The following is a 21354-nucleotide window of genomic DNA, read 5'->3' on the forward strand; positions in this document are numbered from 1 at the left end:
GACAGCCACTGCCGGGTCAGCTTCTCTGCCCGTGGACCAGCCTCCTCAATAAGCAAAGGCCTCAGTCGGTTCAGATACAGCGCATCTGGGTCCTCCGCCTTCTCCTCCTTCTCCTCCCCGCCATATTACGGGTCCCTCAGGCGGCAACGCGGGATCCTGGCAACCGCTGTCGCCGCCACCAGCTCAACTCCACCCCTCAGAGCCGGTACTTCCGGTGGCTGTTTGGCGGGCAGTTGAAGCGGTTGGGACTCCATAGACTACGATCCCCAAAGTGCATTGCGGCGCACCAGCAATTGCTCAATGCTCTTTACGCAACCGAGATGCACACTGGGAAGAGTAGTCTTCACTGCAAACTAAGGGGCTTTAATTATAAATTACAATAGAAATTCTCCTCAGTGTCTAAAAGCCCCAAAAGTGTTCCTTAAAGTTGTCGGATATTTTTGTTTGTCTGTCTGTCTGTATAGAAATAGCCTCTTCCTGTTTGGTCGGTGGAAAATGTACAACATTCACCAATGTTTTCTCTATAAATGAAAAAATGCTGCTGAATCTCAGACGCCAACACAAAGCCTTAATATATCGGCACTCGTTTGCAGATCAGTTGCAGGGAGTGTCCAGAGAAAACGGTAACAGGTTCAAGTTGGCAGAAAAAAAATTACACAAATATTTTTTGTTCTTATCTAATTACCACCAGCTTTTTTGATTCAATGGCACCATTCCCATTCTGAGCTTTACCCCCTGCCCCGTACTTATTTTTGTATGCGTATACAGAGAGTTTAAAGAGCCTACCACCAGTGGCTGTGAGGCGTAACTGAGAAAACTCTTATATAGCACCTGGTACAAAAATCTCTCCTAGGAGGAAAGGGTGGACTAGAGAGATGTTTAGTCACTGAAATGTTCTCCACACAAACATGAGGACCTGAGTTCAGAGCCTGAACACTCCCCTAAAAAGGCTGTGGGTCCTGACTAGAAATTATACTTGTCAGCCCTGGGAATGTAGAAACAGGAACTCACTGAAGATCACAGGTCAGCCATTCTAGTCGATCAGTGAGCTCCAGTTTCAGAGAGACCCTGCCTCAAGAAATAGACTGAGAAAGATACCAAACACCCATCTCTGGTCTCCCTATACATATGTACATGTATACATATATATCTCTCTATCCATATCTACAACCATGCCCCCCCCCCAAAAAAAGTAGGAGATGTAAGAAGTGGAGGCAGAGGAACCATGGAATGAGAGATCAAGAGCAGAGCTCTGTCCCGTCAACACAATCCCATTGAAATAGACACTGAGATGCAGAGACAGTGAGCTCTCAGGCAAAGGCTTTGACAGAGGCAGTTCCTCAAGAAGGGGATGGATGGAGTGAGGGACAATGTTGACAGAGACTCTTGTACCCCATAGTAGTGAGTGAGCCCTGAAATGGAGTCCAGGGTCCAGCAATGTTCTGTTAACCTTGAGGACAATATATGGTGGGGTTTTTGGGGGGTCCAGCTTGTAGCTTAATGATAGACTTGGGGACATCTGTATAGTATAAGGATGTTGATCAGCTATCCTATCTGACTTAAGCAGACTTCTCTGCTATTGTATCTCTCTGCTCTACCTCCCTCCTCATTTCCAGTCTCCCTTCGGTCTAAACTGCCGGTCTGTCCTTCTGCCCCAGCTCAAACCGGCAGCTCTTTATTATGCAAAATAACCACACACCTTACTCTTTAATTGACATTGAGAAGGTCCGGGTTCTGTGACCTTCAGCAAGGCGTCTTGCCTTTTCTTTTGGGGTAGATAAGGAAGAGTCAAACATTTACTTAACCTGCTAGCTTGGCGCACAGGCACCGAGATTAAAAACTGAGAATACAGAGAAACATTTTTGTAGCCGATGTGTGAGTTATCCCAACAATGAGTTATTTAAGCGTAGACCCGGAACTCCAGAGAGCCTCACTGCCTCCCATATGCTGGGGTTATAGGTGTGGGCTACCATTCCAATCTGAGAGTGAAATCTCTTTTAAAGAAATCTCTTCTTCCTGTTTTTATTTGTTTGCTTGGTGGTTTTGTTTTGTTAGTTTTAGGGGAGTTGGCTTTGTTGTTGTTCGGTTGGTTTAATTTTTGTTTTTCTTTTTAAATATTTATTAATTTATTTTTTACTGTCTTTGCTTTTAAGATTTTATTTTATTTATACAAGTACACTGTAGCTGTCTTTAGACACACCAGAAGAGGGCGTCAGATCCCTTTACAGATGGTTGTGAGCCACCATGTGGTTGCTGGGAATTGAACTCAGGGCCTCTAGAAAGATCAGACAGTGCTCTTACGCTCTGAGCCATCTTGCCAACCCTAGTTTTTGTCTTTCAGGGTTTCTCTGTGTAGTCCTGGCTGTCCCAGAACTTGCTCTGTTGCCAAGCTAGCTAGTTAAACTCAGAGATGTGACTGAATGTTGGGATTCAAGGCATGTATCACCATGCCCAACTCTCCTCTTAAGAATTTTTTTCTTATATAAAAAAATAGATCAAGTCTGGCACATGGCACAGTTAAGTGCTTCCCGATAACATGAGGATGGGTTTGATCACCAGAATCCACTTTAAAAAGCTGGGTTTTGGTGACACACTCTTGTGATCTTAGTGCTGAGCCGGTGGAGACAGGTGAATCAGGGACTTACTGACCAGCTAATCTAGGCTACTTGGAGAAGCTGCAGTCTAGTGAAAGAATCTATTGCCAACAAAAAGTGGATGGTGCCTGAGGAGCAACACCCAGTGATGTGCTGTGACCTCTATTTGCAGGTGCAAACATCTGCATGCTGGTCCATGTAAACACACACACACAGGAGCACAGAGATAGACAGACAGATCCGACAGATAAAAGCAGGGAGATACAGACAGAGAATGTGAATGTGTTATCTTTGGAGATTTCATGGTTATTCTGAATCCAGTGGGTTTTGTCCCTGAAATAAGGGGAGAAGAGGGGACTGGAGAACTGGCTCAGTGAAATGAGGAATGGAGAAAAGTGGTTAACAGCACTGACTGCTCTTCCAGAGGTCCTGAGTTCAAATCCCAGCAACCACATGGTGGCTCACAACCATTTGTAATGAGATTTGATGCCTTCTTCTGGTGTGACTGAAGACAGCTACAATATATTTATATATAATAAATAAATACATCTTTTTAAAAAAACGAGGAGACAATAAATGAGATGATAAATGACAAGAGACAAATATATTTCTACTCGCAGTCAACAAGGAAAGGAAGGAAACACGTATTTTTACTTTTATAGACTATGAATTAAGGGCTTAAGAATCCACCCATCTATGGGCCCCCCTTTTGCTTCAGAAAGGTCATATAAAGGAGAATTCCTAGAAAGAAACTGTTTGCTAAAGCTGATTGACTGATAATAATAATGACAGTTTCTTTTCCATTTTTTTTAATTTTTTTTTTAAATTTGTTTGACTAGTTGGTTTTTGGTTTTCCAAGACAATTTTTTTTTTTTTTTTTTTTTTTTTTTTTTTTTTTTTTTTTTTTTTTTTTTTGTGAACAGCCTTGGCAAACTCACAAAGATCCACCTGCCTTTTCCTCAAGTGTTGGTATTAAAAGTGGGTGCCACCATGCCCTGGAACAGTTTCTCAGTTACAGTTTCTCTTGGGCTATCTTGAGCTCCCTAAAGCACCATTCCTTACCCAGTTCTGAGTCAGGTCTAACACCCTGACAAACATTAAAGAAAAAAAATGAACAAACAAAAGACCTTTAAAATGTATTAACTTGGATGGCTCAGGGGCTAAGAGCACTGAGTTCAAATCCCAACAACCACATGGTGGCTCACAACCATCTGTAATGGGATCTGATGCCGTCTTCTGGTGTATCTGAAGACAGGGACAGTATACTCATGTATATCAAATAAATCTTTTGAGAGAGAGAGAGAGAGAGAATGTATTAACAAAACCCTATGTGAGAAAGCTAACATAACCCCTGAGGCCTGCAGATAAGATTTTTCAGCCTGCTGAAACTGATCACTTAATGTTTCCACTAAGGTTTTGTTTTTTTTTAATTTTTCAATTTTTAATTTTAAAAAATGAAAATCTTTTAAGTGAGTACACTGTCACTGTCTTCAGACACACCAGAAACTGCTTCTACATTGGAACATTGTATTTGTGGAGACCTAAATATACACTCCTGGGCTAGTCACTCGGATCTGGCTCCGGAAAGGGCTCAGAGCTGTGGTTCTTTACCACAGCTGCAAGTGACTGACGCAGCTTGGTATCATTGCTCCTTTACTCCCCCTCGTTTCTTCATCAGTGAAATAGGATCCCATCTAAATTCCTTCCAGGTTAGGAGTCTGATTGTGCCTGGAAAAGCAGTCTAAAGTCAACAGAAACCAGGCTCCTGATAGATAGAATGCCTATCTCCAGCAAGGCCACTGTAAATCAAGGTGTGTATGCGGTGCTTGCCAGCACAAGCCTTGCCTGGCACACAGCCAAGTGTCAGGGGTTAGCAGAACTGTCACCTTTGGGAGTGGCAATGGAATGTGGGCCAGGGACGCCCTGCTGGAAGCGCTGCCCCTGGATCCTTTCCAGAGACCTCTACTCAGGTGAAAACAGGATTCTCGACCTCACAACAGGGAAGATTTTGAGGCTGAGCCAATATGAAACAGAACTGGAGTTTACTAGGAGGAGTTTACTGTGTATATGTGTTTTAGCGGATCTCCTTACATTTTAGGTAGTTCTAAGAAATTTTTCCCTACCCTCTTTTTTTTTTCCAATAAATTAGGTATTTTCTTTTACATTTTTATTTTATGTGTGTGTGTTTGTATGCATGTATGTTTATGCATCACGTATGTACAGTGTCTGCGTTCCTTCTAAGCTCCAACACACAGTTACCTGGCAACAGCCAGGTATGCCTGACTCACTATAAAAGGGGATGTTCCCTCCCTCCTCACTGTCTTATCTTATCCTCTTGCTTTCTTACTCCCTCCCCCTCCTACTCTCCCTCCCTCCCTCCTCTCTCTCTCTCTCTCTCTCTCTCTCTCTCTCTCGTTCTCTCGTTCTCTTGTTCTCTGCCTCTACTCCCTCAATTCCCCTTCCCATGCCCTAAATAAACCCTATTTCATATTATATCTATCATGGCTGGTACCTCAGGGAGAAGGAATCTCAGCATGGGCCTGCAGAGGCCCTTTCCACCTCACCACATCATACATGCCCTGCCTGTTCTCTTCTCTTTTATAAAATACAACACACAGTGCCCACCGTGGCCAGAAGAGAGCATCAGAGCCTCTGGAGTTAAATGAGTTACCATGTGGTTGCTGGGGCTTGAACTCGGTTCCTCTGGAACAGTTCTCCAGCCCAATAAATGAGATTTAGGGTGGCTCTCCATGCACGCTGGGAAGAACCACAATCCTTAAGATAAAACCATGAGTCACAAAGGTCACACAAGGAGGTTAATGCATTTTTACCGTCAATGAGATTCTCAGAAAATCACAGGTTTGCAAACAGAAAAGGAGAAAAGCCATATATCATCAGACCCTTAGCTAGGTTTGCTGTTATTTGAACATTCTAACCTGAAGCATCTCTGTATAAAAGGAATGTGGGCTACACATGCTGGAATTCTTGTGTCTTAAAGTCAAGAGACTTTATTCACACTTCTGGTAGGGTCTCTTTTTTCCTTCCCACATCTCCTTAATTTTTCTTGTTCAAAGGGAAGGCACTTTTCACTAAATGAAGACATGTGTCTTATTGGAACAGCTATTGCAGGAATGAAGGTATCCCAAAGAGACACTTGTTTTATTATTTTGGGGCATGGACTCCAGGAAATGGATTTCCTCAGGAGTCTGTTTTTGAGGGAAGGAGAAGGCTTAGAGCCTGTGGCCAGCATTGAAAGAAACTCCTCTTTTCTTTAAGTTCAGACGGTTCTGAAAGTTCAGGACCTTCAGAACAGATTGGAACTAAGTGGTAAATGATGGGCGGGCTTCTTGTTAAGCATGCCTCTTGCCCTCCACTTAGAACTAAACCTCCTGTCAGAACCCTGAAAACGGACTTGTGGGTGTGTTTCACTTGACTTCTTCCCCGTGTGTCGATTTCTCTGCTTTTTATTATTTGATTAGTTCATTGAGCATAGTTTATTACAGCTCCAAGGTAAGCCTAGATTATTGCAGGCCCTGGCTTTCACCCACAACTCTAGAAACACTATTGACGCATCTTGAATAAGCAGGTTAAGCATCCTGTTCCTTTAAAATCCCCAAGCCTTTAAAATCCCTAGAGGTCAGATACAAGGTCACTAAAAAAAACTTGGCAGTATCTCCCTCCTTCTACTGAATCTGAAGGTCAAGATTGAAGTCCAGTCCTCTACGCACTTAGCCCTGAGCGCCCTTGGAACCCAGGCCTGGGGCCTGGGCCTGCCCCTGTTGCCATGACAGCGGTTCCGGCCCCCCAACGCTGGAGCTCCGGGACTCTGATTGGCTGGAGGGCGGGCTCTTTCTCGAGATGGGTCCGCCGCCGCCATTGTGCAGTGCTGCTCCCAGCGGAGGGTTCCGGCTGTGGCCAGTACCTCGGCGTCTACGCGTCGCCCGGCAGGTCCGGGGCTCCTGTCCGTGCCGGTGCAGGCGCCGGCATGTGGCTGTGGGAGGACCAGGGTGGCCTCCTGGGCCCCTTCTCATTCGTGCTGGTGCTGCTGCTGATGGTGACGCGCAGCCCCTTCAACGCCTGCGTGCTCACCGGCAGCCTCTACATCCTGCTGCGGTTCTTCAGCTTCGAGCCGGTGCCGTCCCGCCGGGCCCTGCAGGTGCTCAAGCCCCGTGACCGCGTGTCCGCCATCGCCCATCGCGGCGGCAGTCACGACGCGCCCGAGAACACGCTGGCGGCCATCCGGCAGGTGAGCCCCGCGCACGCCTCGGGCCTGCTCCGTCGCTGGCATCTCTCCTCTGCATCCCAGCCCCACACCCCAACCCAATTCAGCTATTTCTAGAATTCCGCGGATACTTGTAAGACTTGGTATGTACCAGACTCTGGAGTGGCAGCCAGGCAAGACTACTTTGACAGGGCTTCCATCTGGGTTGGGAGAGATAACACCGTGGGGGCTACTTTAGGGTGGGGCAGTGCATTATGTAGCACAAGTAGTTTTCTGTGAACTAGATATTTGTGAACTGGAACTAGAATTACAAGGTTGGAATCCGTGGGAAGTGTTTCAGGATGCTGATGGCAAGTGCAAAGGTCCTGAGGTGAGGCTTATGATGGAATGGTAAGGTAACGACGCAACGGGCTTATGTTTGGTGCTGGCTTCGAGGAACAGAACAGAATTTAGTGTGTGGGTGAGTAAGATATGAACCAGGTCAAATAGGTTCCTGTTAGTAAATGGGGTTTCTCTCTCTTCTTCGAGACAGGGTTTTTTATAGTCCTGGCTGTCCTGGAACTCACCAGCGTGGCCTCAACAAAGATCCACCTGCCTCTGGTGGGATTAAAGTGCAGGGACTAAAGACATCCACCACCACCTAGCAAGATATCTAAATCACCCTTATCACAGGGTGTGTTTCTGTCCTCTACATTACTGGGATATTATCTTTATCATTATCTTTATCGCCTCTCTCCAAATACACCTTCCTCACAGTCAACAACCCTGGCAGCCAGACTCCTGCCAATATTTGCCTTCCTTGCCCACATGGCACCTGGAAGAATTTTAATAGCCCTTGGAAGTCTCCTGTTTTCAGATTAATGTCAGCTTGCATGGCAAGAGCACTTCAGTGGATTATGCCCTTGTGTGTACTGCAGTCAGCCTTCATACATGCTGGCCTTTGATCTGTGGATTCAATTGTAGGCCAAGAAATGGCATTAAAGACCTGGGTGGTATCACACCTTAACTGCTTACGTAGCTAGTTTGCTTTAGCGGTAAGAGCCAGAGACTTGGCATTAGAGGGATAAATGCAGTCACTACATCTTGTTCCCTTTTCTTTGTTTTGTTTTGCTTTGCTTTGTTGGTTCTTGGAGACAGGGTTTCCGAAGCCTCACTGTCCCAGAAATGGCTGTATGCCTCCCTAGTGCTAGGATGAAAGGCATGCACCCAGGTGGAGTACCCAGGTGGAGCCGGAGCCGGGTGATTGGGGAGCTAGTTCTAGAGGAGGGATGGGCACAGGGTGGGCAAAGAGGATAGCATTTCAAATGTAAATACAGAGAGTATCTAATAAAAAAACTTAAAAAAAAAAAAAAGAAAGGCGTGCACCGTCGTATTTGATCTTTTAGACAATTGTACATCCAGTTTCTCATTTCTTTGAGACCTAGACTAGGTAGGGGAGACTGTGACTCCAAGACAAACACAGCTCCACCCAGGATAAGGCCTTCTGATTGGACGCCTTGATGCTCATTGGCAAAGATTAGAATAGTTTCCAGGATATTTGAATGTGGGCTATTTTCTTTGTCCAGCTTAAGTAACTTGCTTATTATCCAACTAACAGCTGTAACAAAGAAAATACAGAGCAAGTAGGGCACCCTCCTCTCAGCTCTAACCTCAGTTTCCCCCATGTATTTGTAAAGGAAAAAGGACAGTGGTGTCCCTGAAGTAGGTGCTGGGGAGACGGGGACTGATTTGTACACAGCAAAGCCTAGTGAGACTCCATGTGGGAGCTATTTCCAGGAATCTAAGGATGGCTTGATGTCATCTGGAATAAAGAATTAAATCTGGGAGAAAGTCAGTAGGAGAACAGTCTTTGAGTTAGCGGAGGGCACGTGTATGTGCACTGTCAGAAGACAAGCACATGATGGTCATTGGCTTCTTTTCTGCTTACTGTTACATAAATTACCATTAAAGAATTACTCGATTTCTTCCGCCTTCCGTCTCTGCGACTCTCGCAGAACTCCCAGCCCCGGCATGTTGGGCCAGAGTAACAGGAGGTTCACCACCTCCGTGGTCCGTCGCAGCCACTATGAGGAGGGTCCGGGAAAGAATTTGTCATTTTCAGTGGAAAACGAGTGGCGGTTACTGGTCATGATAACCGTGTACTTTGGATCTGGATTTGCTGCTCCTCTCTTTATAGTGCGGCACCAGCTACTTAAAAAATAAGGGTATTCATTCCTTTAACAGGTAATTGAATGAAGAATGTTTAAGAGATTTAAGAAAATTGGATTAAACTCTTGAACTCTTATACTAGAAAAATGTAAATAAACTAATGCCTCTTCTGAAATGAAAAAAAAATTACTCAAAGTTAACTGAGCTCACAGAGTTTCTGAGTATTCCTTGGCACTGGAGTTTGGCCAAGATTATGTTTGCCTGGGTATCAGTCATCAGTCACATTAAGTGAGGAAGCTTCACGTGTGGAGAATACACTTGTGTCATTGTGTTGTGTCATAGGGAAGTAGGGCAGAATTCTCAGTATGATGGACACATCGGAGGGAAGATGACAGTGTCCCCAGCATTGCAGCAGATGGTTCCTGGCCTGAAGAGGAAATGAAACGTGGCAGTTCGGCCGGCTGGACTGGCAGGTCATTGTAGGCCATCTTTTTAGCTATGCCTGACCTTAGCTGCCAAGAGCACACGGCAGAGGACAGGGCTGTGACCTCCCTTTTGACTCGAAAAGCCAGGATTTCCATCAGATTCAGTTTTGTTCGGTCCTTTACTTCCCTTTGTATATTTGCAGCTCAAAATTTGTAGTTTTAGACTTTCTACTCGATCCAAAGCTGTTCTGACTAGCAACTGATAAGTCTCTGGGAGGAAATAAGCTAGTTACACCAGAAAACTAGTTAAATGTGGAATGAATGTATTTAAAAAAAAAAAAAAAAAAACAGCTGGGCGGCATACACCATTAATCCCAGCACCCTGGAAGCAGAGGCAGGCATAGCTCTGTGAATTTGAGGCCAGCCTGGTCTACATAGAAATTTCCACCACAGAAAAATCTACATAGAGAGAGGCTGTCTCAAAACAACACACCCCCCCAAAGAAAAAAAAGAAAGAAAGAAAAAAGAAATGCCACAAAAATAGGCCGGAGAGGAGGCTCAGCAATTAAGAGAGTAACGTTCTCTTACAGAGGACTGCAGCTCCAGGTGATCTCCCTCTGGCTTCCACAAAGACCTGCACCGGCATGCACACACACTTAGAATTAAATGTTTTTTGTAACGCCCACCAGTGACCCGCCCTCCCAGGCCGTGACTTTTTCTCTCTTCCCCTTTCTCAGGGCCCTGCTCTCTCTAGACAGTGTCTAGGCTTCAGGTACTTGAACATCCAGCTTCGAATTCCTCCAAATTCCTCCCAGTCAGTACAGGTGGAAGGAAGGCTGGCCTCCACAAGGCTAATGCAGCTGTTTGCTGGTGTTCGAAGATTTGTTGGTTCTGCTGGTCAGTCTGCTTGCCAGTGGCCTGATGTTGGCCAGCTCTTATTGTACTTGCCTGGTGGCCAATGCAGCTGGAGGCACCCCATTCTTAGATAGTAGCATTCAGCCTAACACACACGCATACACACGCATGCACATGTGCACAGAATCAGCAGCACTTATTGTGAGCATAGGAGGAAGCTGAGCATTGAGGCTAGGGTGAATCTACACTAGCTATAAGAAAGGGAGTAAGCTTGAGTATCAGTAAGGATTTTCTTCTACCTCATTGTCTCCTTCCTACCTGAGGCCTTTGCTTTGTGTTTGCTGTTTCTCCTGCGAGGAAGAGTCCTCCCTTGGATATCTTCTTGTTCGAGCCAAGGGCAAAGCAAGTTATGTGTGGTCATCTGCTCTCAGAGACTCTGTTTTCTGAATAGCCTTTGTCGGGTTTGTGGATTTGTTTTTGTTTATTGGTTGATTTGATTTGGTTTTAATAAATTGTTTAAAAGACAAAAAGGTAGGTGTAGTGGTAACATCTAATCACAGCTCTGAGGCTGAGGCAGGAGGACTGTAAGTTCAAGAGCATTTCAAACTACATGGTGAGATCCTGCCTCTAAAAACCAAGGACAGAAGGAATGAATCAGTGTCTAAGATGTGGGACTGCATCCCCAGCACTATAACACACAAACACACACATACACACACACACACACACACACACACACACACACACACGGGGGGGGGGGGAGACAAAAGTTATCTTCATTCATACTAGTGCTCTTGTTAAAAGACTGTCTCACCTTATTTGTGTTGTAACTAAATAACCCTAGTGAAGAAAAGTGCAATTTAGTATGTCTAGAAATAAGGATATTGTTTGTGTTGTAGGGAAAGAAATTTGTGGTATATACTGAGTTATGATTTTATGTTATAAAACATAACCCATGTTGATGTATGCTATATTTCAACTTTAACTTAAGGTTATATCTTATATATATCTTTAATATATAAGGCATGTCACCAGTGTAGACATTTGTTAGAATGATGATCATTGAACTTGTCTTTCTTGTCATAATAGCTTGTGAGGAATGACAGCTCTGAGCTGGGTCCCAAGCTCCTCACAACTCTGTGGAGCATCATAGAGGTGCCATTTAATGACATTGAGGCTAGAATACATAGAAACTCAACCTAGATGATGTAGCTAGGGGTGGAATTAGGATTGAGTGGGTTTCGTGGTCACATGAGTGAAACTGAAAGAATATGTAGAAAGCCTCCACCCTTAAATAAGGTGGTAGATCAAATTCATTACTTTTGAAATTAATGCTTAAAGGGTCAAAGTACTTAACCATGGTAAACCTGCCTTGGTGTTTGTCAGAGAGGGTGAGGCTAAACCAACACGATTCTGATTGATTTTGTTTAGGCTGGAATTGTGAAATAGCTGAGTGACAGGGAACAGCAGTCACCAGCCTTTCCAAGTGGGCAAAGGGTAGAGTTTGTCTAAATAATCAAAACCACCATAGCCAGAAAAAACTTGGTGTCAGAAATCTCCACATTCTCCTGCTGTGATGATGAGAAGAGGAAGGCTGGACCTTTCTAAGGACTTGACCAGTGTGAGGCAGAGGCAGCATTAATACCCGGGAGACAAGTTCATCTGGGGAGTGGCCTGGAAGAGGAAAGGGACAAATCTGTAAGGACATCCGTGCACTTGACAGCCATGTGCTTTTCTTTCAGGTTTAGCTATAAAATGGTATCTGTAGCTGTTGACATTGATATTGCTGATGTTTTTGTTAAGGCAGCTAAGAATGGAGCAACAGGCGTGGAGCTGGACATCGAGTTCACCTCTGATGGCGTTCCTGTCTTGATGCACGATAACACAGTAGACAGGACAACAGACGGGTCTGGCCGACTGTGTGACATGACATTTGAACAAGTTAGGAAACTTAACCCTGCAGCAAATCACAGACTCAGGTGAGCCACTGCATTGTTACACAGGCCCTTTAGCCATCACTGGTAAGTTACAGGTAGGCACTGGCACCTTCTAAGTATGTCTGTTCCAGGAGAGTTTTTCTTTCCAACTTATACCTAAATAGTAAGCACACACCAGCAACAACAGAAGCATCATGTGTACACTTCACCATTTGCATCCTGGGGTATCTGGCTGCTGCAGCATTCTCAGGATAGTCCTGCCTATGTTCTGGGCACTGAGACTTACTCGCTGACATCCTTTCAATTGGAGTCAAAGGCTTAAAGCAATGGCTTGTCAGTGCGCCTGCTTCAGATCCACCAACTCATTTTTTAAGGTGGTCAAATGATGATTCGCTGTTAACCAACTCACTAGATCTTGCATCAGACGTGTGAGGAATTGTAGAATGTAAGGAGTAGAAGACTCCTAGTAAGCTCCAAAGTAGCACCGTCTCATCAACAGCAATATTCTGATCCCGCATGGTCCAGGGCAAAGGCTGTTAAGATCTTGGCAGGGACTGCACAACTGAAGAACTGACTTATTTACTTAAGTGGAGATAAATATTTACACTTAAAAGCCATAGGGAGCTACCACGTAATTACATTAATTTTGCTTACATAAAATTCTGGAAAAGCTAATGATCTACTTAAGAGTCAACAATAAGTTCATATAAAACCAAGATTAATGACTGGAGAGATGGCTCAGTGGTTAAGAGCACTGTCTGCTCTTTCAGAGGTTCTGAGTTCAATTCCCTGCAACCACATGGTGGCTCACAACCATCTGTAATGGGATCCAATGCCTTCTTCTGGTGTGTCTGAAGACATCAACGGTGTATTCATATAAATAAAGTACATCTTAAAAAAAAAAAAAAAACAAGATTAGAGTCTTGGTATTCTAGTTTCAATTGAAAAATCATGAACCCACCATACTGTTTCTGGTTGTCCTTCATGTCTCTTAACCCTGTAAATCTGGGAAATGTGTTTCAGTGTCTAACTAGATGATGTCCTCTAATGATATCAAACTATCCATGTATGTGTTTATGGATGCACATACACACATGCACAAATAGTTGTTCAGAGCTAGTTTTATAAGATGTTCTCAGTTCTCTTATAAACCCAGTGCTCTTCTGAATACTCTAGCCTTTGGCTCAGCGTGTCTGATTCTGAGTCACTGGACCCTTCTTCCTACCACTGATCTATCCACATCCTAAGAATTGAAACACCAGGTGATATGCTTTGAAATAGGGCTGTTTAGATCTCATTCCTGTCCTTTTCCTATTGATTTGTTTATTTATTTACTTGTTTGTTTGGTTTTTTTGTAAGTATGGTGTCTGGTCTGCATGTATGTCTCCTATTACATCATGCCTGGTGCCCACAGTGGTCAGAAGAGGTTGTTGGATACCTTGAGTTACAGACAGTTGTGAGCTGCTATGCAGGTGGTTGGACTCAGTCCTGGGTCCTCTGGAAAAGCAGTTAGTGCTCCTAGCCTCTGAGCCATCTCTCCAGCCCCCGTCTTCTTTGATAAAGATGTGTGCTTGTGTTCAGTGCCATGTCCGTTCCCTGGTCAGTGGCCAGTGCTTCTCAAGTGTTGTTGTCTGACCCAGTGATGAAGGTCGAACCCTGAATCAGGCCTAAAAGAATTAAGACAGCAAGGCCAGCTGTACTCGATGCTGGAAAGAGTAACAGTAACCTGAAACTCCAGAGCCCACTTAAGAAATTGCTCTCTCTTCCTGTGATCAGACTCTTCATTGCTCGTCTGTGTTTGAGGGGCAGCTGGCTTTAATATCACAAACAAACAGCTGTTAGGAGGATGTCAGGTTCAGGGCGCGGAGACAGCTGGCCACCAAGCCTAACAACAAGCTGTTCTCAGAACCTATGGCATGGTGGGAGGAGAGAACCGATTTCCGACGTTTTTCTCTGACCTCCACATATGTGCCATGAATATGTTGCCCACCCCCTTAAATAAAAGAAAATTTACAAAGCCAGGTATGATGGCTCATGCCTTTAGGAGGCAGAGGCAGGTGGATCTCTGAGTTCAAGGCCAGCCTAGTCTACAAAGCAAGTTCCAGAACAGCCAGAGCTGTTACACAGAAAATTCCTGTCTTGAAAAATAAATGAAATAATGTAATAAAAAATATTTTTAAAGTTGTCAGACTTAAAATTAACACAGCAAAAAAATGCCTAGGGTTGGTGTCACCATTTGGAATCTGCCAAAAAAGAAAAGCATAGCATTGTGCTATCTTAATGTCTTTCACATAACCACTTAAAGAAAAAATTTTGAGGGTGTGTGTGTTTGCAATGTTTGTGCACCGTGTGTGTGCAGTGCTTGAGGAGTCTAGAAGAAGGCATCAGATCCTCTAAAACCGGAGTTACTAACAATTGTGAGCAAGGAATCAAGCTGGGGTCCACTGGAAGGGTAGCCAGTGTTCTTAACAACTGAGCCATCTCTCCAGCCTCACATGAGTACGCCTGATTCTACAATTATAACAGACAGCCTTATCAGTGATTGACTCCAGACGAAGTACTTGGCTTATTTTTAGAGCTATCTTTCAGGGAATATAGGCATTTTAACACTAGCTAGTTAGCTGTGGTGGCCTTTACCTGTAATCCCACTACTTGACAGGAGGATCAGAAATTCCAGTCATCCTGGGCTACATAGTGAGACTGCCTCAGCAAAACAAAATAAGGTGAGGGTATATGTGCATGTGGTGAGGGGGGGGTGACAGCAAACTTAGGGCTCCCTCCCTCTCTTCATGGAGTAGACATCAGACGTGAATTGCTCTAAGATGTATGTTATCAATGTGCTTTTTCAAGCTGAGATCTGACAGTCGTAGGTTGAAAGGGACACAAATTAAACCATTTAGCATGAACCTTCATTATGAGAGAAAGGCTGATTTGTTATTAGGCACTTAAGCTTCATTTTCTTTAGCAGAATATATATTCTTTTAGACTGGTGATTCTCAAACTTCTCAAGTTGTGGTGACCCTAACCATAAATTATCTTCGTTGCTACTTCATAACTGTAATTTTGCTAGTTATGAACCATGTGTAAGTATCTGTGTTTTTTGATGGTCTTGTGCTCCTGTGACTCCCAAAAGAGTCACCACCCATAGGTGGAGAACCTCTGCTTTAGACAAACACCTGCATGGCAGTAGGAACTAAGAAGTAGACTTGTTATCTCTCTAAAAGGAGAAATTAGCTTAAAATCAAGTCACCTAAAGGCGGTTGCAGTCTGCCTTTGGGTGAGCAGGTTACTTACATGTTTCCACTTCTGTGGAAATGCCATTAGTTCCATGGGTTTTATTGTTTGTGTTGGGCTTTAGTTCAGGTACCATAGTAAACTTCTGGCTGTGGTTGAGGAAGGAAAGCATCTTGGCTTTTGTTTGGCAGAAGTTTGTAAACTGTTCATTCCAGTAATCTTGCTCTTTTCCCGTGCCCCCTGCTATGAGCCATTTCTTTCTCCTCTTGCAGAAATGAGTTTCCCAATGAAAGGATCCCTACCCTGAAGGAAGCTGTTACAGAGTGCCTCCGTCACAACCTCACCATCTTCTTCGATGTCAAAGGCCATGCAGATATGGTACAGTTAACTCATGGACTTTGCTATTTTTAAAAGATGTCTTACGTAAGGCTAATCATTTTTAAAACTAATTGTATTTTCTTATTTATTCTTTTTCCTTATTTTTGTGACTTATACTATATACTTAATGGAAGTATAAAATGCAGTTTACATATTTAAGTTTTGGAAATATTTTTCTTTTATGGAGCCTTTTAGCAAGATTTTAACTATGTGAATAGTTAATATATTAATAATAGTTAATATAGTTAATAGTGAAGATTTTAACTATGTGAATCTCTGTTGTACAGGCTTCTGTTGCTCTAAAGAATATATACACGGAATTTCCACAGCTGTACAACAACAGTATGGTCTGCTCATTCTTGCCAGAAGTCATCTATAAGGTAAGTCAGACCTTTCTTCGTATGTTGTATTGGATTAGTTGTTGGAGGTACTATCCGTGGGCTCTGTGAGATGCTACTGTCACATTGAACTGAACGCAGCCAAAGTCAAGAGCAGGGACGTCTGAGGGACCCCTGCTGCTCGTCAATGTGCACAGCCCTCTGCTAAGAGCTTCTCTCAGTGAAGCCCTTCACAGGCTCCTGGGGTTCCTTGGGAAATGTGAGTCTACACCCCCCTTTCCAAAAAGTAACAGTAAAACATGCCTTAAAAAATGACTCTTGGGGGTCGGGGGGAAGTGGGGAAGGGGTGGGATGAGGAACTGTGGGAAGGCGGACCAGGAGGTGGGTAATGACTAGACACATCCCAACACCTGGAAGACTGAGGCAGGAGGATTTGAGTTTGAGATCTGCCTGGGCTTTATAATAACACTGGTCTCAAACAACAGCAAAACCCTCTTCTATAGTGTTCCACATGGGTTAATACATGAACCCCTTAGTCATTATCTTGCTTGTTTCCCCCCATTGATTTTCCCCAATAAGCCCTTGTTTAGTTTCAGATCATCAAAGGTCAGAAAAATAGAATTTTCATGTCTTAAAAGTTCCATGAATGCTTTTAACTTTTTCAAATAAAAATTGGTATTTATATTTTTTAAAAATGTTCATTTGCATCAATATCCAAATAAGGTATTCATTTTCCATCTTAAAATTTGCAATTTTGCTTCTCTCTCACTTTCTGCCTCTCCCTCTCTCTGCTTATTGGATAAACCAGATGTATGTGTCTGAAAATGTGTGTACACGTCGTTCATATTGCTAGTCCACATGCCTACTAGGCAAGCGCTCTGCCACTGGGCTGTTTCGAGGTCTGAGATTATGTTATTGCATTTACCCATGTCTGGTGATTGTACACTTGTGTGATTTTGTACACTTTGCTTCCTGTAAACTGGTGAAGTACACTAGTACTCACGCAGTTAGGGTTGATTGTCCTTATCAGGGTAGTATCTTAGTGAGGGTGACTACCCATCAGGTGGCACACTTCATCTGCTGGGCTGTTGCAGCTTTTGTTGTGGGGTCCTGGTATTCATTGGCCAGGTCTGTCAGTTTACTAGGAAGTTATGAAATGTTAATATTATTAAGAATCTAGAATTCATCTATAAATAAGATACTTCGTGATCTATCATTTAGTTTTCCTATAGGCAGAATAATTACTTAATCTTTCTCTTTATTTACTAGTTTCCAAAATAAAGAGTTCTTCTGTAGCACCAGGGTCAACAGTGTATGACCTGTTTAAAATGCTTGCAGCAGGACAGTGCCTGCCAGTACAGACCCTCAGGGTGGTGGTCACGGGGCATCAGCTTTCCAAGGCTTATTTGACCACAGATGCTATCCCATGGAGCTGAGAGCACAGCCTGAGTGAGGTACCTCCCCCCAGGCTGCCCCATTCCTGCTCTGCCCTCTCTCCAGTCTCCTCATAGCCCCCCCTTTTGTTTTCTTTTGTTTTCTTTTTTCTTTTTTAAAGATGTATTTATGTATTATATGTAAGTACACTGTAGCTGTCTTCAGACACACCAGAAGAGGGCATCAGATCCCGTTACAGATGGTTGTGAGCCACCATGTGGTTGCTGGGAATTGAACTCTGGGAATGGGACCTCTGGAAGAGCAGTCAGTGCTCTTAACCACTGAGCCATCTCTCCAGCTCCACAGCCCTTTTCTTTACTTCCCTCTCCCCTCCCCTCCCCTCCCCACAGCTCTGTGGTCCTGCCATAAACAGGGTTGAAATTAACCAGCATCTTTTGAAATGATCCTGGCTCTCTCCTTATTGAGTTCTGAATTAACATGCTATTTGATTAATTCAATTAAAAGCTTATCTTCATGGCATTATTAAAATGTGGCTTTGAAAGTTGGGCATGGTGGTACACATCTGTAACCCCCAGCTTTCAGGAGCTGAGGCAGAAGGCTGGTGTGATTGGCCAGCCTGAACTATAGAAGACCCTGTCTCCAAAAACCTAGACAAAGAAACAAACACAACTTGAACCTGTGATTGGCATTTTCTCTCTCTCTCTCATTTGCCGTGTGTTTCTGACTAAACCCAGGGCCTCATCCTTGCCACCGCTCTGTGGCTGGGCTCCCTCCACAGTCAGGTTCTCTTGGTCTGATAGTGCAGTTCCTGTAGGACTGTGAGGAAGTGGTCCTCAAGTGTAATGCTTATTGCACACCTACATCTCTCAAAGGATGTGTGAGAGACAGCATACCTGGTTACTACGGGGCTCTCGTCAAATGAATATTTGGTAAGTCTATTGAGAAATTATAGACCTAAGAGATGATCATTTTATTTTCCAATTTTTTTTTTTCAGATGAGACAAACAGATCAGAAGGTAATCACAGCCCTAACTCACAGGCCTTGGAGCCTGAGCCACACTGGAGATGGGAAGCCTCGCTACAGTGTGTTTTGGAAGCAGTCTGTGTTTGTGGTGTTGGACATCTTGCTTGACTGGAGCATGCACAATATCTTGTGGTACCTGTGTGGGATTTCAGCCTTCCTCATGCAGAAGGATTTTGTCTCCCCGTAAGTTAGCAGTTTTTGTTTCTTGGCTTCACATGTCATGGGTGCTCTTTCTGGGAAGGAGGCGTTCAAGAAGTGGGCAGGATGAATTGTTTCTGACTCACAGATCCCCGGGTCTGCTAAGTTAGAGCAGTGCCAGCTGCTGGAAGTGTATGGGAAGAAGTTCACTGATTCACAACAGGCTGACCAGATACTCTGGATTTTATATGTTTGTGTGTCTGTTTATTGCTTGTATGTGTGGTGTGTATATGTGTTTGTTTGTGTGTAAGTGCCTGGAACTCACTGAAAAGCTAGCTTTTCCTCAGGATCTTCTTCACCTTCTGAGCACTGGGACTGTATGTGGACTGTGATGTCTCCCAGCTATGTTTTAACAGTAAATTTAAAAGTAAATTCACATTATATTATTATAGCATATTAATCATGTAATATATCCATAAGTTCTTGCTGTCTGTGTAAATGTGTGGCAGAGCTGGTCCACCTCACCAAACAGGCTTTCTCTGTGTAACTCTGGCTATCCTGGAGCTCATTCTGCAGACCAGACTGGCTTCAAACTCACGGAGATATATCTGGCTCTGCCTCCTCAGCAAGTGCTAGGATTAAGGCCTGTGCCCGCCTGGCCCCAGCCCTGTTTGTAGTTAATCTCCTAAGACTTTGGAAGTGGTGGTGAGAGCAGGACTACACTGCTTATGATTGGCTCCCTTGGGAAACGGGACGGGCAGGGAAGCCGTGGCAGAAACCTCATATGCTGCTGTCTGGAAGGCCGGTGCTGTGGGACCACAGGAGGAAGTGGCATGGTAGAGGTGAGAGAGAGGCTCACCTGTGTCCCTTTTACCTGGACTCACCAGAATGGTTACGTGGTATCTTCCTTGAGGATGTCTCGGCTACATCAGGGTAGCTCATTGGTCTTGAGAATTTGCCACTTCTGGAGTGTGGGCCGTGAGCCTTTGGTCTGTCTGGAAGTCACAGAATCATGTTGGACCTGTGAATCTGAGAAAATGTGATTGTTCTAGGCTTGCTGTTTGAAGGTGTGTGTCTGGTTTGTGTCATAACAACCGCTTCTACATTGTGACCTTTCCCATAACCTGGGAGTGGGGACCCTCAGGATCAAGTCAGTGCACTTTCAGGACTTCTGCAGCTGTTCACCAGGATATGGGGCAAGGTGTCAGGAGCAAACTAAGCTCTGCCTGTGAACTGCAAGGAAGAAAGCCTTGAGGGAGAGCTTGGAGTGCTCTTCTTACCCTAGAGTGAGGTCGGAGAAGCTCCTCAGGATGTTGTGGAGGAGCTTGTTCTGGTGACCTGAAAGGGAGGCTTCTGCAGTACAGAGAGAAACAGGCAGCGTAGTGTAAGGACAGAGATAGGACTTGGTGACTGTGATGCGTTTGAGCTGGGATGATGTAAGCAGGCAGAGGCCATGCCTGCCTCCCAGCTTCTGACTGCAGTAGGAGGCCATCTGGGGGCTCTCTGGGAACAGTTGACACTCACAGAACACCGTGCTTTAAACTCTCAATTCTAGGGACAGTCGTTCATTCTAACATGGCCGATTTTTCCCTTTTCTCCAGGGACTATTTGAAGAAGTGGTCGGCTAAAGGAATCCAGGTTGTTAGTTGGACTGTCAATACCTTTGATGAAAAGAATTACTACGAGTCCCACCTTGGGTCCAGCTACATCACTGACAGCATGCTGGAAGACTGTGCACCTCACTTCTAGACTCCCCGGGAGGAAACACAGTTGCAAAACTGCCTGGGGCCTCTTGCAGGGACATGAGAACTCTGTTAGCACAAGCCCTGTGGATCTTGTGGCTCATACTAGCAATAGCCACGGTTTCACCCCAACAAGCAGAAACCAGGCTTGGTGACCAGGCTCCAGGGAAGGCTTCACACTTGCCCTTAAAATTCTGGATCTGCAAAACGGCAGGGTGGCCCTACCCAGCCCTGCTGAGGGTGCAGAGCCACGAGGATGAGCAGAGTGGCTCCTGCAATTAGGCCGCAGGCACCAATGCATGGGCTTGCATGATCACTCCAAGTTGACATTTTAAATCTTGCCATACGTCAGTAATTCACTTATTTCCAATATTTGTCGTCAGCTCTGTTAATGGTGACATGTAGGTGTCAAACTTGTGACCATACTAATAAAATCATTGAAAGGTGAACAGAGGGCAAACTGTACCAAGCTTCTGGTCCTACAGTGTCTGGTGGGGAGCTGCTCTGTACATCCTGAAGGCCTTTCCTGCTTTAGTTTCAAGACTTGATGTAAGCACTTCCGACCACTAGGGGGCAGAGGGGGCAGAGCGGCAGCTTTCCAGTTTGCTCGGAAGCTCAAGCAGGGCAGGTTCTTAGATAAAGAACCTGGAGGGCGCTTCTGAGGATCTGGGGCTGCTCTTCATTTCTCAAATGAAGATGCACAGACTGGTGCCAGCCTCAAAACAGTGGGGACCACAGCCTCAGCCCCAACTCAGGAGAACTACTGTTCCTTTTTCCCCTCTAGACTCGGAACTAGATGAGGCATTTATATGCACAATCATCTGCAGCCTTGGGAAAAAGCTTATGGATGTGTTGGCATCATCTCTAGAGATGAGGAAGCAGAGGCACCACAGTTACATACCTGAGTCCATAATACAGTCTGCA

General features: G+C 44.6%; 2 protein-coding genes across 2 annotated transcripts; both read left to right on the forward strand.

Moving 5' to 3' along the window:
* Positions 1-6478: 6478 nt before the first annotated feature.
* On the forward strand, positions 6479-20879 carry GDE1 (glycerophosphodiester phosphodiesterase 1). The gene is made up of 6 exons (XM_080911512.1): positions 6479-6840; positions 12048-12223; positions 15688-15793; positions 16081-16173; positions 18522-18733; positions 20290-20879. Exons 1-6 carry the CDS (start codon positions 6580-6582, stop codon positions 20435-20437), a joined length of 996 nt encoding a protein of 331 aa, XP_080767638.1. The 5' UTR covers positions 6479-6579; the 3' UTR covers positions 20438-20879.
* On the forward strand, positions 8802-9018 carry LOC308416515 (cytochrome c oxidase subunit 7C, mitochondrial-like; the record flags this gene model as incomplete). The annotated part of the gene is made up of 1 exon (XM_080911533.1): positions 8802-9018. The coding sequence occupies exon 1, from the start codon at positions 8827-8829 to the stop codon at positions 9016-9018; it is 192 nt and encodes a 63-aa protein (XP_080767659.1). The 5' UTR covers positions 8802-8826.
* Positions 20880-21354: the final 475 nt, after the last annotated feature.

The sequence above is a fragment of the Micromys minutus genome (assembly GCF_963924665.1).
Source record: "Micromys minutus genome assembly, chromosome: 2".
NCBI lineage: Eukaryota > Metazoa > Chordata > Mammalia > Rodentia > Muridae > Micromys > Micromys minutus.

Bases quoted from the DNA above. Each gene is read 5' to 3' on its own strand.
- GDE1 (XM_080911512.1), top strand. From the start codon at position 6,580: ATGTGGCTGTGGGAGGACCAGGGTGGCCTCCTGGGCCCCTTCTCATTC. The intron at 6,841-12,047 runs GTGAGCCCCGCG...GTTTTTGTTAAG, and splicing joins CGCTGGCGGCCATCCGGCAG to GCAGCTAAGAATGGAGCAAC. The intron at 15,794-16,080 runs GTACAGTTAACT...TCTGTTGTACAG, and splicing joins TCAAAGGCCATGCAGATATG to GCTTCTGTTGCTCTAAAGAA.